Source organism: Diceros bicornis, chromosome 38, assembly GCF_020826845.1.
Source record: "Diceros bicornis minor isolate mBicDic1 chromosome 38, mDicBic1.mat.cur, whole genome shotgun sequence".
NCBI lineage: Eukaryota > Metazoa > Chordata > Mammalia > Perissodactyla > Rhinocerotidae > Diceros > Diceros bicornis.
The window spans coordinates 1789418-1806802 of NC_080777.1; the positions used below are offsets into that span (position 1 = coordinate 1789418).

General features: G+C 35.2%; 1 protein-coding gene across 2 annotated transcripts in view; it reads left to right on the forward strand.

Annotated features, from left to right (window-relative positions):
• The window catches only part of AKT3 (AKT serine/threonine kinase 3), a 322405-nt gene that overhangs the window by 262958 nt on the left and 42062 nt on the right, over positions 1 to 17385 (forward strand). Inside the window, exons 11-13 of one of the 2 annotated variants that reach the window (XM_058533528.1) lie at positions 4304 to 4518; positions 10340 to 10427; positions 15798 to 15863. In XM_058533528.1, coding sequence (XP_058389511.1) covers positions 4304 to 4518; positions 10340 to 10427; positions 15798 to 15863 — 369 coding nt within the window. The remainder of the gene's footprint in view (positions 1 to 4303; positions 4519 to 10339; positions 10428 to 15797; positions 15864 to 17385) is intronic. The other variant, XM_058533529.1, reaches the window with a different exon arrangement.

Here is a 17385-nt window from a genome sequence, read left to right on the forward strand (position 1 = left end):
AATCCTAGCTGGGCACACTAGTGATTACCTTTAGTAGTTTACAACAACTGTTTTTACTTGGGTTACAAAGACCCAGTTTCTTGGAATGCAATATTGTCTGCTGCTTCAGGATAAAAGGAAGTATGGACATCTGGCAGATATGGGAAATTATGATTTAATCACCAGGATTGTGTCCATTTAGCTTTTCTCTTGCTCAAGAGTGTTGCCTGTTCTACCAGAGATTGCTTGTGAGAGTGCGCTGTTGGCCATGTGCGCGCATGTGTACGAGGCTATGCAGTGGCCACGGAGCTTACGGCATCCTCCTTCACAGCAATGCCAGGGACAGTGTCAGTCCTTACGAATCATTAGAGCAGCTGAGAACTGGGCATAAAAAATATACTTAGGAGGAAAATACCTCAAAATCGTGTAATTCATAATTCTTATGGAATATATACTTCTCCTGAAGCTGCAATACATTTTAGAATCTGATTAGATTTATCAGGGTTTTTTTTTTTTTGCAAATTCATGTGATGTTAAGAACATGTAAAGGATTTCCATAAATGATAAAATGGATATAAATGTGTGTTTGTATATAAAACACACACATATCAGATACCTGAAATATAAGGTTACCAGAAAAAAAATTTTTCTGCCTTAGCGGTAAATTGGTTCATCCAAGTTCGCAGTTTACTTTCACAACATAGGTGTGCAGACAGTTTGTTTAGATGTTTAATTTTTTCCCCCATCTGTTCTGTCAGCATTATTGATTGAGCAGGAAGCCCCTCCAGGGCATCATAGGCTCCTTGTAATTGCCTGCCTTGGGTGCATTGTGTGGCCTGGCGAACAGGCTCAGAGAGGTGTTCCTTCAACCTCCCAGTAATCCTAATTGGTAAAAGAATATTGGAATGAACATGTTTTTTGAAAGTGCCCATTAGCCAAATAAATATTTACATTAGGAACTTTAATTGATGGTATCATTTTAAAATACATAGTTTATTATTTAATGTCATTCTTTGAAATTAGTAACTTTTCAAGAGCTGTTCGTGGTGACTTTATTTTAACTCACCTGGCTGTTTTATAAATGAAAGTATCTACATCAAATATTACTAGATATTGATAAGATATTACCAGCATATTAATAGTAATTGGCACCTGCTGTGTTGTGAGTCCCTTGAATCTTAGTTTTTATTGTATCAGAAAGTGAAACAATCTCTGGCCCCTGGTGGAAAAACTGAAACTAAGCCTGTTTTCCTAGAGTTTGTGCTCTGTTTGGGTGTTGGATTTGATGTCACCTCTCATTTTTTAACATTTGTATTTCTTTCAGTGCTCCAAATGCCCGCTTGCCTTTGTCTCTGGGCATTGGAATGTAGTTATAAAGTAAAGCTACTTCTGTGGTTACAGACACTGTAGGAATAGAAGGAAATACCAGTATCTGCATTCGTAGCTAAACCTGGAGTGCAGTGTAAACGTCAGCAACATTGATGTTATGGGAGAGAGGCACTTTCTTTAGATTAATTTTTCAAGATAAGACTTCACTGGATTGTTTCTCTCGGGCAGGTTTTCATCTGCATTTATGTCCAAATTATCCGATGTTTCACTGTAATGGAGCTGAAATGCCCTTTCCTGTTGTTGTGGCTCTGCATTACCATGTCTCACACCCTCTGGAGCAGCCCTCACGATGACCATGAAGTAAATTAGCCGTTTTGCTAGGGAAAAAAACATCAGAGGTATCTAGAAGGAATTGTAACTCTTAGGTTAAAGAATGTAAATTTTAGATGTTACTGTAATTTTGGAAGAAGAAGTGCTTTGAGTAAGGGAGAAAAATTACCTTCCAAAAATCATGTAAAAGAGGCTGTGGATTTTAATTTCACTCTGGAATTTCTAGAGTATTTCACAGTATTGTGTTTTGAAATAATTTAAATTTAAGGCAAGAGAAAGGAACAGGGTAACGTTTTATATTATGTATCCACATGTAGAATATTAGACTCACTTTTATTTTTATTTCTTGTGTATTTCATCTTCCAGCTGTTTGGAGGTAGAAATTGAACAGAAACCTTTCTTTTTAATTGATAGCAAAGACTCTTAGGTAAGAGGGCTGGCTGAGTTGTTAGGGTATTTTCTTCTCCACGTTGCTGAGGTTTACATGTCAGTAAGGCAGTACCTCACGTCAGATTTGTTCAGTACAAAATGATACAGCAGATAGTTCTAATTGTAGCATTATGTATCTATATATCAATTAAAGCATGGATGTTCAGAAGCAAATCAGTGTTCATTTTACAAAGCTAAATAAAATATATTTTATCGAACAGATTTTTTTACAATGCAGTTTTATTTTTCAGTTGCTTATTTCTCTTCAAAAATAAAACTCTTTTTTATGTACTCACTTTCCCTTCTGGCTGCAAACCAGGTATTTAAACAAAAATAAAGGATTGCCAGTTTTGCCAGCTGGGGATGAGAACCCGGCTGGTGAAATGTGGGTTCGGGAGGCAGTTAATCCAGCTTTTATGCTTTTTATGGTTTTATGAAAAAAGAGGTTAAAAACCACATTTGGCTCTTTTTCCTGTGTGCCACTGTTTTGTTGGTGTTGTAGGAATGCATAAAAGATTACTTAGATTTTAAAATTTGTTATTATTAGGCAAAATCCTGGATCTGTTAGATAAAGGCTCTCAAACAGTACTAATTGGACGTGAGATAGATTCTTGAAGAATCAAAAGTCACTGCTGTTTAAAAATTATGTATCTAGCATTTCCTTTATCAAGTGGAACTCCTCCTGCTCCTTAGGTTGTTTCTTGTTTTCTGTGTGTTCTCACATTACTCATTTCAAACAAGTAGAAATTTGAAATATTTTCGGCTAAATATAGGAATGAGAATTTGTTGTTTTTCCCAAAAATATTTTGCTTAGTTTGTGGTTTACAAAAGATTTTCGGGAAAACGTGGGAACTGGACTTGTGTTCCTAACTTGCCAATGCAGTTCCCAGTCTTCTTCAGCCACAAAACAAGCAGTGATACAATTGAATTAAAAATCTTTTCATACCATTTGAAAAACACTACTGAATAAATCGTTAAGTAACACAGTTTTTTCTTGAGATTATATTCTCCATCTTTAAATACCTTGTTTACCAAAGTGCCTTTCATAGTATTTATGGGTAATCGTAGTGTAACCGTCAAAAATATCATGTGCAGTTCTATGAAATTATTGGTAAATTTTGAATAAAAGTCACATAGGAGTAATCTTCAACAACGTGTTTACTTAATTCAAACTAAGAAAGTTTGGAACATGGGTACTACTTTGTTGTGTAACAAATTCTCTGGTGTAATCAGTTATGAGATTTTTTTTTTAATTGATAAATTTCATGCGTATGGTTTTCTTGATCTGTTTTTCCCAAGTCTAAGAGGATTAGATAAAGTAAACTTTAAGATTATTCAAATACAGTAACTTAAAATAAAATATTGCAAGTTCCAAATAGGTGAAGAAAATTCCATTAGATGAGGAACGTATCTAGTAGAAAGGAAAAATCAAATTTTTCCTGGGACAAGTGGCAAGTTACCATGTTCCAATTTGAACAGGGTGCTCTAACGTAACCTAACTGATACTTTCATATCATTTCTTACTTAATTTATTTTGCATGTAATATATTTTGGGAAACAAATTTAAGGGCACATCCCACATAGATATTGAGTCCATAGTTTTTGTTGTTTGTGCTTAACAGAAGTTTTTGTTGTGAGATACTAAAGTTTTGGATACTAAACTTGATCACAACCCAAACAATAAAACTCTCTGTTCACTTTGTTGATTCGATATTTCCTGAAAGAGTGTGCATGTGTGGGGGCCTCCAGAAGTTTTCACATTTGTGTTTGTGGTTGTCACGCCCTGTCTTCTCCTCTGTTATACAGCCTCTGTCTACTCCTGTCTGGTGCTGTCTGGCTCGTGTTACTTCATTCTTAATGCAAGAGGGTGTAAGGCACGTTACATGCTCTGTAATCAGCATGGCTCAGCCCTAGGTTGTTACTTAAAGTCCACCCTAGTGGAACCAGAATGAAAAATTAAGTAGGCCTAAGAGAAAATACGCTAACAGTTTTCACTTGATGCTTAGCACACTTGTATACTCATTTCTTTGGAATTTGTTGTGTGACCTATCCCCTTTTTTGTACACTGACCATTTCTGGATATGTATTGAACACTCTACATATTTGGTGCGAAGATCTCAGAATAGCCTACCTAGGCTTTGACAGTTAGGATTCATTTTTATGTAAAATTCTTATGTTTTATAAATAATGCTTTAAAAGTTAATGTGTAATAATTAATCACTGGTTTCACTTTTAGGTGTTAGAAGATAATGACTATGGCCGAGCCGTGGACTGGTGGGGCCTAGGGGTTGTCATGTATGAAATGATGTGTGGGAGGTTACCTTTCTACAACCAGGATCATGAGAAACTTTTTGAACTAATACTAATGGAAGACATTAAATTTCCTCGAACACTCTCTTCAGATGCAAAATCATTGCTTTCAGGGCTCTTGATAAAGGATCCAAATAAACGGTAAGCCACAAATAACACTCAGTGCGTTACTGCTGAATGTGGTTAGAAATTGTGATATGGAAATTAATTCAAATATAACTAACTCCAAGAAGCAATGTATTTGGTGTAGACATCTTCCCACTGAGATACTGACTTATTTTTAACTGCATAATATAGAACGTTTTTAAAATTTCCTCAACTCTTTCCTAACTTGGAAATTTTATGCAGATTTTACCAAATAAGGATTTTGAGAGTTTTATTATCCGTATTATGAGCGAACAATTTCTTAATTGCCCTGGTGCTTGCTATTGTGGGGATTGGAGGATCCCTTTTTTCCCTTTCAGTCTGTGGGCCTTTATATTTCTGCTGATTTACATTATAAAAAGAACAGAACTGTCTCTATATCTCCTCCCACCCCAACCTATGTTAACAGATCTAACTAATTTTTGTTTGTCATTTGAAGATATTCTTTTCCATGTATGGCTGAAAGGATTACCAGCAAAAAAATCTTTACACACTTTGTGTTTCTATTTTTGTAGCTACAACCATGACCTGAAGAATCCTACAGCCCTTTCCTTAATCAGCCACAGTGTTCTTTGTGTTTGTATAATCATTACACATACATTTTATATCATATGAAATGACTGTTCATTTTAAAATGTCCCTTAATATATGTCTGTGTATGTATGCATATATATATGTATGTATATAGCCATCCTTCCATCTAGATATAGATATGCATGTCAGTATTTCTCTGAAAATCTCTTAGGTCTTAAGTATCTTGAGGATTGACCATTTCCTATATTGTTGAATCTTCCATAACACCTCACGTAATGTTTTTTTACAATGTTCTATTTATGGTTGATGCTCAGTATGTATTTACTGACAGACTGAATTAATGGGTGAAGGAATAAATGAACCCTAAAATGTGGGCTTTGTCTCCTTAGAGATGGTTTTCATTACTTGCTGCTAGCTTTTCAATTTAGGAGGAACGTGATTTTCCCTTTAGCAATAAGCAAACTTTTTTTTTTTCCCTTTGTGAGGAACCATTCAAAAATGGTTTCCTAATCCTATAACTGAGATCTCACCCATGTTTGTAAAGTCATTTTGTTTTCTTTTTCGGGGCATTTGCACATCTGTTCTCTCCTTTGCTTTTTCAGTGCCTTGTAGAGTTGATAGGGAAATATTATTCTCATTTCCATTTGATTGAGGAGAAAATAGAGGCCCAGAGAGGGTTAAGTGATTTATCCTGGTCTCACAGAAACTTTGTGTAGAACAAGAGTAGAAATCAAGTTTCTTGGTGTGTATTGGATATTTCTTATGTATCTTATATATAATGCATCAACTTCTCAGTTGGTTCAGGCTCTGAAATGTGTTCCATTTAATGTGATTATTTCACAATTAATGTAACAAGTGCACTTGATGACAGGTAATCTTTCAACAGAACTAGGATTTCCCTTTTATCTACTTGATTATGGGATCTCATATTTGGCATGGGTTTCAAGGGCAGTGAATTTTTATCCCATCCTTTCCTACCTCCTCTAGGTAACTTTGACAACCTCTTCCTTTGCGGCCCCTCTATAAGGGGCTGGTAGAACAAAATTGTGCCTGTAGTTTTCGTGTCTGTGTCTCATTCATTCTTTTATTGTCATCCACCCCCCCTACCCCCTTGGATAGCACAAAGGAGGTACTTAATAATTGTTGAATAAATGTGAGGTAAGTTTCTAGAATGTTAGTGGCCTGGTATGTAGAACAACTCCTAAAGGTTTGTCCACCTGGGAGTTGGTGTTGTCTAAAGAGAAGATGTGGTATTTTCACTTATCTACTATTTCCTTTTATAGTAGATGTGTCAAGCCCCTCCACTGCTGCATTAAAATATTGAGAATGCAAGGATGAACAAGATGAATAATCTCTGCTCTAGGTGTTCGTAGAATAATGTAGGGCAGAAAACATACTTTCACAGATGCTCAGGTTAAACTACATACAAATTGCTATTGATTATTATTAGCTCTGTCTAGGGGATTGGGAGACTTGAGCGGGCTCGTGAAGGAGCTGTGGCGCTCATGCAGAGAAATTTATATGTAAAGAACAGCTAGAATTGCAAATGAACATGGCATTTGAGAAGTTCAGTGACTAGAGTGTAGGATATGAGTTGGGTAACATTGGGAGATGAAGCCGATATGTTAGATTGTAAGGACCTTATGTTTCTTTTTCTTAGAAAATATTTAATCTTTATTCAGAAGGGGATGAGAAGCCACTGAATTATTAAAAGTAAGGGATGGTATAATCAGATTTGTGTTACAAAAAGGTAACTCTGGCAGCTTTGTCCTGGATGAATTAGAGCAGCGAAGGGACAAGTAGGCAGAGCAGTTAAGAATGCATATGGAATTGTCCAGATAAGAGATGGAGTTCTTCCTGAAGCAGTGATGAAGAATGATAAAGAGAACGTTATGAATGATAAAATAGAGATGATGAGGAAGTGGAAGGAGTTGGGTGCCTCTGAGGTCTGCAGCTTGGGGGACTGATTTGGAGAATGCAGTCTTACTAACAGACAGAGAGTACAGGCAAAGGAGGAGGCTTGTTGGTATTGGCTCAATATTTAAAAGGTAGGAGGAAGAGAAAGAGCCCACAAAGGACACTGAAAAGTCTTTGGAAACATAATCAAAGATAGCATTGTAGTAAACGTCTTCATTATTCCTGTTCAACTATTTTAAATACTGCCTGAATTTTTCTGATACTCTTTACTGAATTGCTGCCTTCTATCAAAGGGCGAACTATCGTTTTGCTTTTATTTCTTCTTCTCTATTACTTTATGATCATTCTATCAATATCTCCTTTATCCTTCTATGCAGAGTTTATAGGAAAAGCATGACCTCATGTTGCATTCAATAACACTAGGAAAATATGAATTCCGTGATGTTCCTAATAGTGAAGAATCCATAGTAGCTGAGATTTTGGTTTGGCATTCTGATATTGGAGTTTAGTATTCTTAGACATAAATATCTTAGTGCAAATCATATTTTGATATTACTTTGAAGTCTTAAATTGTACATTAGGGAGTTATTGACATTGAAATTTTTGACAGTTTCACACTTTGAGGAAGCTTGTGTTAAAGACTCTCTCCCAGCTTCTGAAATGGCAATCTAAGATTATATTCTTAGACTTTGCATAGTATTCATGGCCGATACTTTAGTTTTATATGTATTTGATAAATATGGATTAAATTCTGGCTATGTCCAAAGCCAAACTATTGCTAGAGAACTGAGGAATGACACAAAGATGAATAACTGAAGCTGGATTAAAACCTTTTATTTGCAAAATGGTTGTGGTTCTCCACTCCAACTCCTACCTCACCCACCAGCTCACATATAATTCAAAAGGAAAACTGTATTGAAATCAACAGTAACATAAGTATAAAAAAATACAATGAACTTCTGATTTCTCTCATGCAGACTACTTTGATGCATACTTTGAAATGTTAAATTCTTTTCAGAAACATGTGTTTTGGTGTTTCTGCTTTTCTGGCTCCCTGAACACAAGCTCAAAATGCTCTTTGGATAATCCAGTACTGATCTCTGCCCTCAAAAGAATTTGCATTTGAGGGGGAGAGGGGAAGACATACACGACTTGAAATAGAATGAAAAATAGTTACGCCAAGGAGTAGAGTGCTGAGTGTTAACTAAATATAGAGTTGCCAGTCTGAAAGTTCCAAATGTGAACACAGCTTTTATGATCTGATCTAATCTAAAAGTTGTGTATCAGGGGTGTGGTTCATTCTAGTATACAGATCTGGAGACAGGAGACCTAGATTGTGGGAGCCACTGATCATCACTACGGATATTCAGATATTAGCTAATTGTTCTATTTTCCATTCTGACAGTGTGTCAGAGGATCCTGGATTTTTCCACTTATGTATTTCTTGTACCTAATAATAACCAGAATTCATTAGAATTGTATAATTGTTTGTTTTCTATGACCTATTTGTCTTTCTTCCTACCCAGTGGTGTGTTGGAGTTGGCAATGTACCAGCTCATAAGAACTAATTGTTAAATTTCAAGAATTTTGTGAGCTGATTGTTTAATACCATCATTATTAAAAGTTAAATTATATAAATTTACAAATTGAATCAAGAATATTAAAATCAAAGGTAATAAATACTCAAAGCTCATCACTCCTTAATAGTTGTTACATTTTACTATTCTCTGTGCTTTTGAGGTTACCTATGTCTGTTGTTCTGTATAGAAATACTATATAATGGTTTCTTCTGCACATCTCTCCCATTTCTATGTTGAGGGGCATCAGGTTGATAACTTGAAATTGGCCATGGTGGGAGTATTTACACCAAAATTGGCAAACACTGTAAGTCAGGGCTTGGTTTATTGTTTTGTTGATTGTTAAGACTTAAGAAAGTGATAGAGAAAATGTTAACGTACAGATTAAATTTTAAAGTTTGTTGAATCTGTATCTATTACATTGTGAATAACACAAAAAATGAGGAAATATTCTTCCACGATTCCAAAACTATTAACCATTCAGCAAAGAAGTCGCTCACATAACTGACAAACAACTAAAGTTCTGACGTATTTCTGTGTTGTATCATTTCATCTTAGTCTTGACCATAAACAAAAATATCAGCCAGTATTCATGTCAGAACTACTCATAAGTCAGCTGGTGGCTTTGGAGTTCAGCAAAAATTAACAAAAGTTTTCTGTGAGAATCAATTGGTTAATTTACAATAAAGAACATTGTATATTTTATTATTCTTTGTAAATATTGTGCTTCACATCCTTGATATCAGTAAAATTCATAATAAACTTATGTATATAATATGCATTTTACGTATGCATGTTTCCCCCACAGAGCTGATTATTAAGCGTTTACCAGCGCACGGCATTCCTAACCATGAACAAGACCAAGGAATGCTTGCTATATCCAATTCAGACTTACATAGATTTCTTTTCCTTTCTTTTCCTCAGTCTTTCCCTGTTCTTTCTTGTTTTCCTCTCCTTTCCCTCTCTTCCCTCCCTCCTTTCTTCCCTCTCTGTTTTTTCTGCTTCTCTCATTCTTTCTTCGTGGTGACTAGTATCCACTCTGTGAAACTGTGGGAGCCAGAAAACACCTGAATTTCCTACTGTGTTTCAGATATCAGTTAAATAGGAGTAACTTCCAAGATGGGGGGAGTATTTTTACATTTTTAATCTGTATTGAAAATTGCATAGCAAATTACATTGTAATGATATTTCATAGATTAACAATATCATTTCTGTGGAAAGTCATTTGAGATAAGAAAATAGTCCATGAGTTTCTATCTATTAGCAATGCTTTATCAATTGTTTTTTCTAACCAATTATTTAGCCTTTTCAGAATTTATGTCAACAGGGTGCATTTTGACTTGAGTCATTCTAAGATAAATTTGGTTTATAGTATTGACCATGACAATAGCTACCATTTATTGTGCTGGCTGCTTACCTATGTTATTTCTAACCCTTGCGATAATCCACCAGGCTGGTGTTACTATCCCCCCACTCTACAGATGAAAACACTGAGATTAAGCAACTTGTTCATTGTCACTCATCTCATAAGTTCCAGAGCTGGTTGCCTGTTTCAGGTTTGCCTCCAAAGCCTGTGCTCTTTTCAGATACCATCCTGTGCTGAGGCTAATTCTTGTTAACAGCATATTAGGGAAATTAGATCTGACAGCAAAAGCTTTTTATTTTTATGGCTGTTTATCACAAGGACTATTTATCTCACAGGAAATTACATTTCACAAAAGCTTTTTTTGTTATGCATTGGGCTTATGTTGATGTTTTATACTCATTTAATGTCATTTCTGTCCTCATAGCCTTGGTGGGGGACCAGATGATGCAAAAGAAATTATGAGACACAGTTTCTTTTCTGGAGTAAACTGGCAAGATGTATATGATAAAAAGGTAGGTTATCTTCATGGCATAATGTTTATATATTTTGGGTAAAATGAATTTACAGCAAAAAAATTTAAAAGTGAATAAAATTTATGATGTAATGATAGTTTTCATTTTTACTCTATCATCTAATGGAATATTGAGCTGCTTAACACAAAATTTTATTGATATTTTTGAATCCCAAAATTCATCTTGAAATTTTATTCAATATGGTCAATTGATTTTTTTTCTTTTTTTAAAATCGCAATAATTCATTAGTTTACTTCTCATTATTTCCTTAATTCAGAAAAAGTAAAGACACCAATGTTATATTCTTTAAGAAAACTAACTAGCAAAAAAAAATCATAATTTTTTTGTCTTTATGCCTTTAATTTTAAGGTGGATATTCAGATTTATTTATGCAAATCCTTATTTTAAAAGGAATTTTAAAGCACTTTAGTTTTAATATTTAATAAAGTAATAAACTTGTCTTATTTGGGACTTCTCTCTTATTTGCAACAGAACTTTAATACCCACAAAATAGATGCTACTAGTTAATATAACTTTATTTTATTGTAACCTGCTCATTCCTTGTTTTTAGTACTGCAATTTTTGCTTAAGTTCAGGAACAGGAAATTAATGTCTGTTCCATCGTTTTCATTTTTGTTTATTTTATTTTTACTACTTCGGGTATTGTTAGTGCAGATGCTGAATTTGATTTTTTGATTTTCAAATGCTTGTATTTTACTATGAAATTTTTATGTAATTCAGTATTTGCTTAGAATTTTTATCTAGTTAATGTTGTGTAGTTAGTCTTTCCATTTCAACCCTATTTTAGCTTTCCATATTTTTCTCTAAAATACATATTAATGCACAACATTTATGTAGTGTCTATTTTGTGCCAAATATTGTTCTCTATTAATTTCTAAAGTAAAGATAGAATGACAACATATGAGTTATAAGGAAGTAAGACAAGTACTTCATTTCTGTATTGTGGTAATGGGGAGTGTAGTGATTGTCTAAGCGTTTCTCGTAACTAGGTATTTAAAATAGTTGCACCGTATTAAACACCTCTACTTAGTTCGATTAAACGCATATCTCTTGAGTTTCCACCACGTATAAAGCACGGGGTAAGTGTTGGATCCTTCTCAACCCTTATGAGAAGCGTGTGACCATTCTTAAATGTCCTCCATGTTTATTAACTTCATGTAGACAATTGTACGTCCACTTTGTAACACTGATGATGTTCCTGATGAGTTGCATCCATATATAGCCCCTAATGAGCCATGTACTGTTTTTATCATGTCAGTACACTACAAAAGAATCTGGAAAAGAGCAAGGTCTTGTTATGTCTCCCAGACATAAGACATGGTCAGAGGTTGTCTTTGGTACATAAAGCTATAAGCTACAACTAAATATCCCTTTGAAACACCCTGACCAAGGAGGACTCAATCAAAAACAAGAAAAACAAAAGAAGAAAAAATTTCTTTAAGTGAGAATTGTGGAGCCACCAGTGTGGCACTGCCAACTTAAAGAAGAGGCAAAACATGGACTTTCTTCAGTCCTGTTAGCAGACAAAGATATGCTACAAAGATTTCCTCATCAGTGTTCGGCTTTTAGCGTTAAATGGTAGTTTGGCTACCTGGAGAAAGTTTTGAGAACCCAGTTAGCATACCAGTGAAGAAGCCAGGCTTATTTTGTCTCTGCTCCACTGGACCAGACATGCCCAGAGTAGAGGTAATATTAAGATACCCAGGCAGCTCCCTTGTGTCATATGGAATTGGAGGAGCCAGCAAGTAGGGCAGGGAGAAGGAGCTGCCAAAACATGGCTTTAGATGATGTATGTGGCGAAATGAGTTTAAATTGTTATACTTGATAAAAATAGTTGCTACTTAATTTGACCAAAGGTGTTAAGTATCTTGCATAAAGAAGCCCAACTACAAAAATTACAAAGTTTCCATTCATCGTGGTCTGACACCTGCTACACGTTTACTCGGGGTATCCTGGATGTCAAATAAGGCCCTGGTGTTTTCAGCCACCCTTGCAGACTGGAAGAACAGCGTTATAGCTGCACCCATAAATTTTGAGGCTCTCTCTAAAAGGCCATGAAAATGTGATTGGATCTATTTATTTGGGTTTGTATCATATCACTAATAAACTAGGAATTAACTATGGGAATGCTGATGCCAGTAACTATTTTAATGAATTCAGTTATAATTCTAGTGCTTTAGACAGTATAAATATGAAATAATTTATAATATTAAACATTTTTATGGAGGCTTTATGTCTTTAAAACATGGAACTTATTTGTAAGAGGCTAATTCATTTCTAAGATCAGGTATTTTTTATTACAGTTTTATTAATATGCTTTGGGAGATTTACTGTTTTTGTAGATTTATTATTACGTGCTTATTGGCCATTTTTCTATATATTGTGGCAAATCTAGAGATAAAGGCACATGTAGAGATGATTGTATCTTTACTGGAAAAGTAGATCTCTCCCTAGGCAAAGTGGAAGATGAATTAATCTTAATTATGAGTATCATGATGTACCACTCTAAAGGGTACAGCACTGAAATGTAGACATCCTCGTCCTGGATTTGCTTCTTCCTTCCTGTGTGGAATTGGACAGGTCATTTTACTCACACATAAAATTATGATCTCTGAAGTGTCTTCAAGCTTTAAGATTCTCTGGCAGGATGTTCTATAATATGAATTTATCTAGATAAATTTCTATATAGGTTTTACACTCAGTTTGCCAACTTCTACAAAAACGTCTGCTGGGATTTTGTGTCAGATTGTGTTGAATCCATAGATAAATTTGGGGAGAATTGTCATTTGAACAGTATTGAGCCTTCAGGTCCATGAACACAGTGTCTCTCTCCATTTATTTAGGTCTTCTTTATTTCTCACAGTAACGTTTTATAATTTTTAGTGTTTAGGTCTTACCCGTATTTTGTTACATTTATCCTTAAGTATTTTATGTCTTCTGACGTCAATGGTATTTTAAAATTTCATTTTCACATTGTTTGCTGCCAGTATATAGAAATACGATTGATTTTTGTATGTTGACCTTATATCCTGAAAACTTGCAAAACTCACTTACTCACTTTAGTAGCCTTTTTTTGTAGATTACTCAGGATTCTCTGCATGGACAATCATAAATAAATTTTTATCTGTAAATAAAAAATTTTACTTCATTTTTAATCTGTACGTATTTTGTTTCTTCCTTTTCTTCATTATATTGGCCAGGACCTCACTACAGTGTTGGAGAGACGTAGTGAGTGGACGTCCTGGCTATGTTCCTGATCTTGGGGATAAAACGTCTTTAACCATTAAATATGATGTTAATGATCACAGCTAGCGCTGAGACTTGGTTTCTAACTGTCACTCTCCAATAAAAAGAACCAAAGTTACTTGGAGAAGTGGTTGATTCCAGAGTTGGGTGGGGAAAATAAATGATGAGCCCAAGGAATTTTGTGGTGCCAGAAAGTAAAAAACAAGGACAGAAAGGGACATGTTAAAAGGACACAGGAGCCAACCTTAAGTGATTCCCAATGGTGAAAGCTGGAACAATTTCAGTAACAAATAAATGTAGTATTTTATTATGACCCAAAGGATAAAATACATATGCATGTGTCCATACTGCAAAAATTAATTATTGAACAAGTAAATAAAATGTTGAGAAGGGATGTGTCTTTCTTATAGATGAATTCCAATTAATAAATGTAGAAGGAAGCAGGGAACTAGAAAAATCACCGTGAGAAGACTAGAGTAAAAATTGCTGCATGCAAGATCTGCCAATGAATGTTAAAATTAGTGAGCAAAAGTTTAAGAAAGAAGATATTTGCATAGTCTCAACATATCTCTCCCCAAACATTTATTATGTACAAAAATTAAAAGAATAAATTCACAGTAGAGAAACCTGGCAGACAGTGTCTTGAACCAAGTGATCAAGATGAACCTCACCAGTAATAAGACATACTGACATTGTGTCAGCCATGATAAGATACCCCGAGAAAGATATATCATTTCTGTAGTATTCTTCCTCGAAACGCGTAACCTCGATATAATCATGAGAAAACCTGAAGAAGCCACATGGAGGGCATTTCTCAAAATAACTGGCTAGATGGCTTCAAAAGAGTCAACTTCATGAAAGGCAGGGAGTGATTGTGGGACTTGCACAGATTGGAGGGGACTAGGTGGCATGGTGACTAAATGCACTGTGGGATTCTAGATGGGATCCTGGAACAGAAAAGGGACATGAGTGGAAAAAATGGTAAAATATAAATAAAGTTGGTAGTTTGTAGTTTCATACCAATCTTAATTTCTTAGTTTTGATAATTGTACTGTGGCTGTGTAAGATATTAGCATTAGGGGAAGGTGTATAAAGGGCATATGGGAACTGTTTGTATTATTTTTGTAAGTCTTCTGTAAGCCTAAAATTATTTCAATATAACAGTTATAAAAATGTAATGTTAGTGTAGGTTTGCTTTACCTCCTTTAGTAGGCTGAGGAAGTTCTCTTCTATTTCGTAGTATGCTAATAGACTTTATCATGAATAGGTATTGAATTTTTTTTTTAAGTTTTTCTGCATTTATTGTGATGATCATATGGTTTTTCTCCTTTATTAAAATGGTCAATTACGTTGATTGGTTTTCTAATGTTAAATGAACCTTATATTCCTGGGGAAAACCCCACCTATTCATAGCGTGTTATCCTTATTATATATTGCTAGATTTGATACAATGTGTTTTTTAAGGATTTTTTTGCATCCTTAAATCATGAGTGATATTGGGCTGTCGTCTTCTTTTCCTAAAATGTCATTGTATGATTTTCATTTCAGGGTCATGTTTACCTTTTTTTTTTTGTGAGGAAGATCAGCCCTGAGCTAATATCCAATGCCAATCCTCTTCTTTTTGCTGAGGAAGACTGGCTCTGAGCTAACATCTGTGCCCATCTTCCTCTACTTTATATGGGATGCCACCACAGCATGGCTTGACAAGCGGTGCATCGGTGTGCGCCTGGGATCCGAACCTGTGAACCCCAGGCCGCCGAAGCAGAGCACGCGCATTTAACCACTATTCTACCAGGCTGGCACCTACCTTTTTTTTTTTTTTTAATTGAAGTAACATTGGTTTATAACAGTATATAAATTTCAGGTGTACATCATTATGTTTTGAATTCTGTATGGATTACATCATGTTCACCACCTAAAGACTAATTACAATCCATCACCACACACATGTGCCTAATCACCCCTTTCACCCTCCCCCTCCCCCTTTGATAACCACCAATTCAATCTCTGTCTCTATGTGATTATTTATTGTTGTTTTTATCTTCTACTTATGAGCGAGATCATACGGTATTTGACTTTCTCCCTCTGACTTATTTCACTTAGCATAATACCCTCAAGGTCCATCCATGTTGTCACAAATGGCCAGATTTCATCGTTTTTTATGACGGAGTAAGTATTCCATTGTGTATATGTACCACATCTTCTTTATCCATTTGTCCCTTGTTGGGCACCTAGGTTGCTTCCAAGTCTTGGCTATTGTGAATAATGCTGCAATGAACATAGGAGTGCGTGTATCTTTATGCACTCCTGTTTTCATTATCTTTGGATAAATACCCAGCAGTGGAATAGCTGGATCATATGGTAGTTCTCTTCTTAATTTTTTGAGGAATCTCCATACTGTTTTCCATAGTGGCTGCACCATGTTGCACTCCCACCAGCAGTGTATGAGAGTTCCCTTCTCTCCACATCCTCTCCAACACTTGTTTCCTGTCTTGTTAATTATAGGCATTCGACAGGCATGAGGTGATATCTCATTGTAGTTTTGATTTGCATTTCCCTGATAGTTAATGATGTTGAACATCTTTTCACGTGCCTGTTGGCCATCTGTATATCTTCTTTGGAGAAATGTCTGTTCAGATCTTTTGCCCAATTTTAATTGGGTTGTTAGTGTTTTTGTTGTTGAGATGTAAGAGTTCTTTATATATTTTGGATATTAACCCCTTATCAGATATATGGTTTGCAAATATCTTCTCCCAGTTGTTAGGTTGTTTTTTTGTTTTGTTGATGGTTTCCTTTGCTGTGCAGAAGTTCTTAGTTTGATGTAGTCCCATTTGTTTATTTTTTCTGTTGTTTCCCTTGCCTGGGCAGACATGGTACTTGAAAATATGCTACTAAGACCGATGTTGAAGAGCGTACTGCCTATGTTTTCTTCTAGAAGTTTTATGGTTTCAGGTCTTACATTCAAGTCTTTAATCCATTTTGAGTTAATTTTTGTGTATGGTGTAAGATAATGGTCTACTTTCATTCTTTTGCATGTGGCTATCCAGTTTTCCCAGCACCATTTATTGAAGAGACTTTCTTTTCTCCATTGTATGTTCTTGGCTCCCTTGTCAAAAATTAGCTGTCTGTAGATGTGTGGATTTATTTCTGGCCTCTCGATTCTTTTCCATTGATCTGTGTGTCTGTTTTTGTGCCAGTACTGTGTTGTTTTGGTTACTATAGCTTTGTAGTATATTTTGAAATCAGAGAGTGGGATACCCTCAGCTTTGTTCTTTTTTCTCAGGATTCCTTTGGCTATTCGGGGTCTTTTGTTGTTCCATATAAATTTTAGGATTCTTTGTTCTATTTCTGTGAAAAAGGTTGTTGGAACTTTGATAGGGATTGCCGTCAATCTGTAGATTGCTTTAGGAAATATGGACATTTTAACTATGATAATTCTTCCAATCCAAGAGCACAGAATATCTTTCCATTTCTTTGTGTTTTCTCTCTCTTTCACAATGTTCTATAGTTTTCAGTGTACAGATCTTTAACCTCTTTGGTTAAGTTTACTCCTAGGTATTTTATTCCTTTTTTTTGTAGTTGTAAATGGGACTGTACTCTTTATTTCTCTTTCTGCTACTTTGTTGTTAGTGTATAGAAACACAACTGATTTTTGTATGTTGATTTTGTATCCTACAACTTTACCGTATTC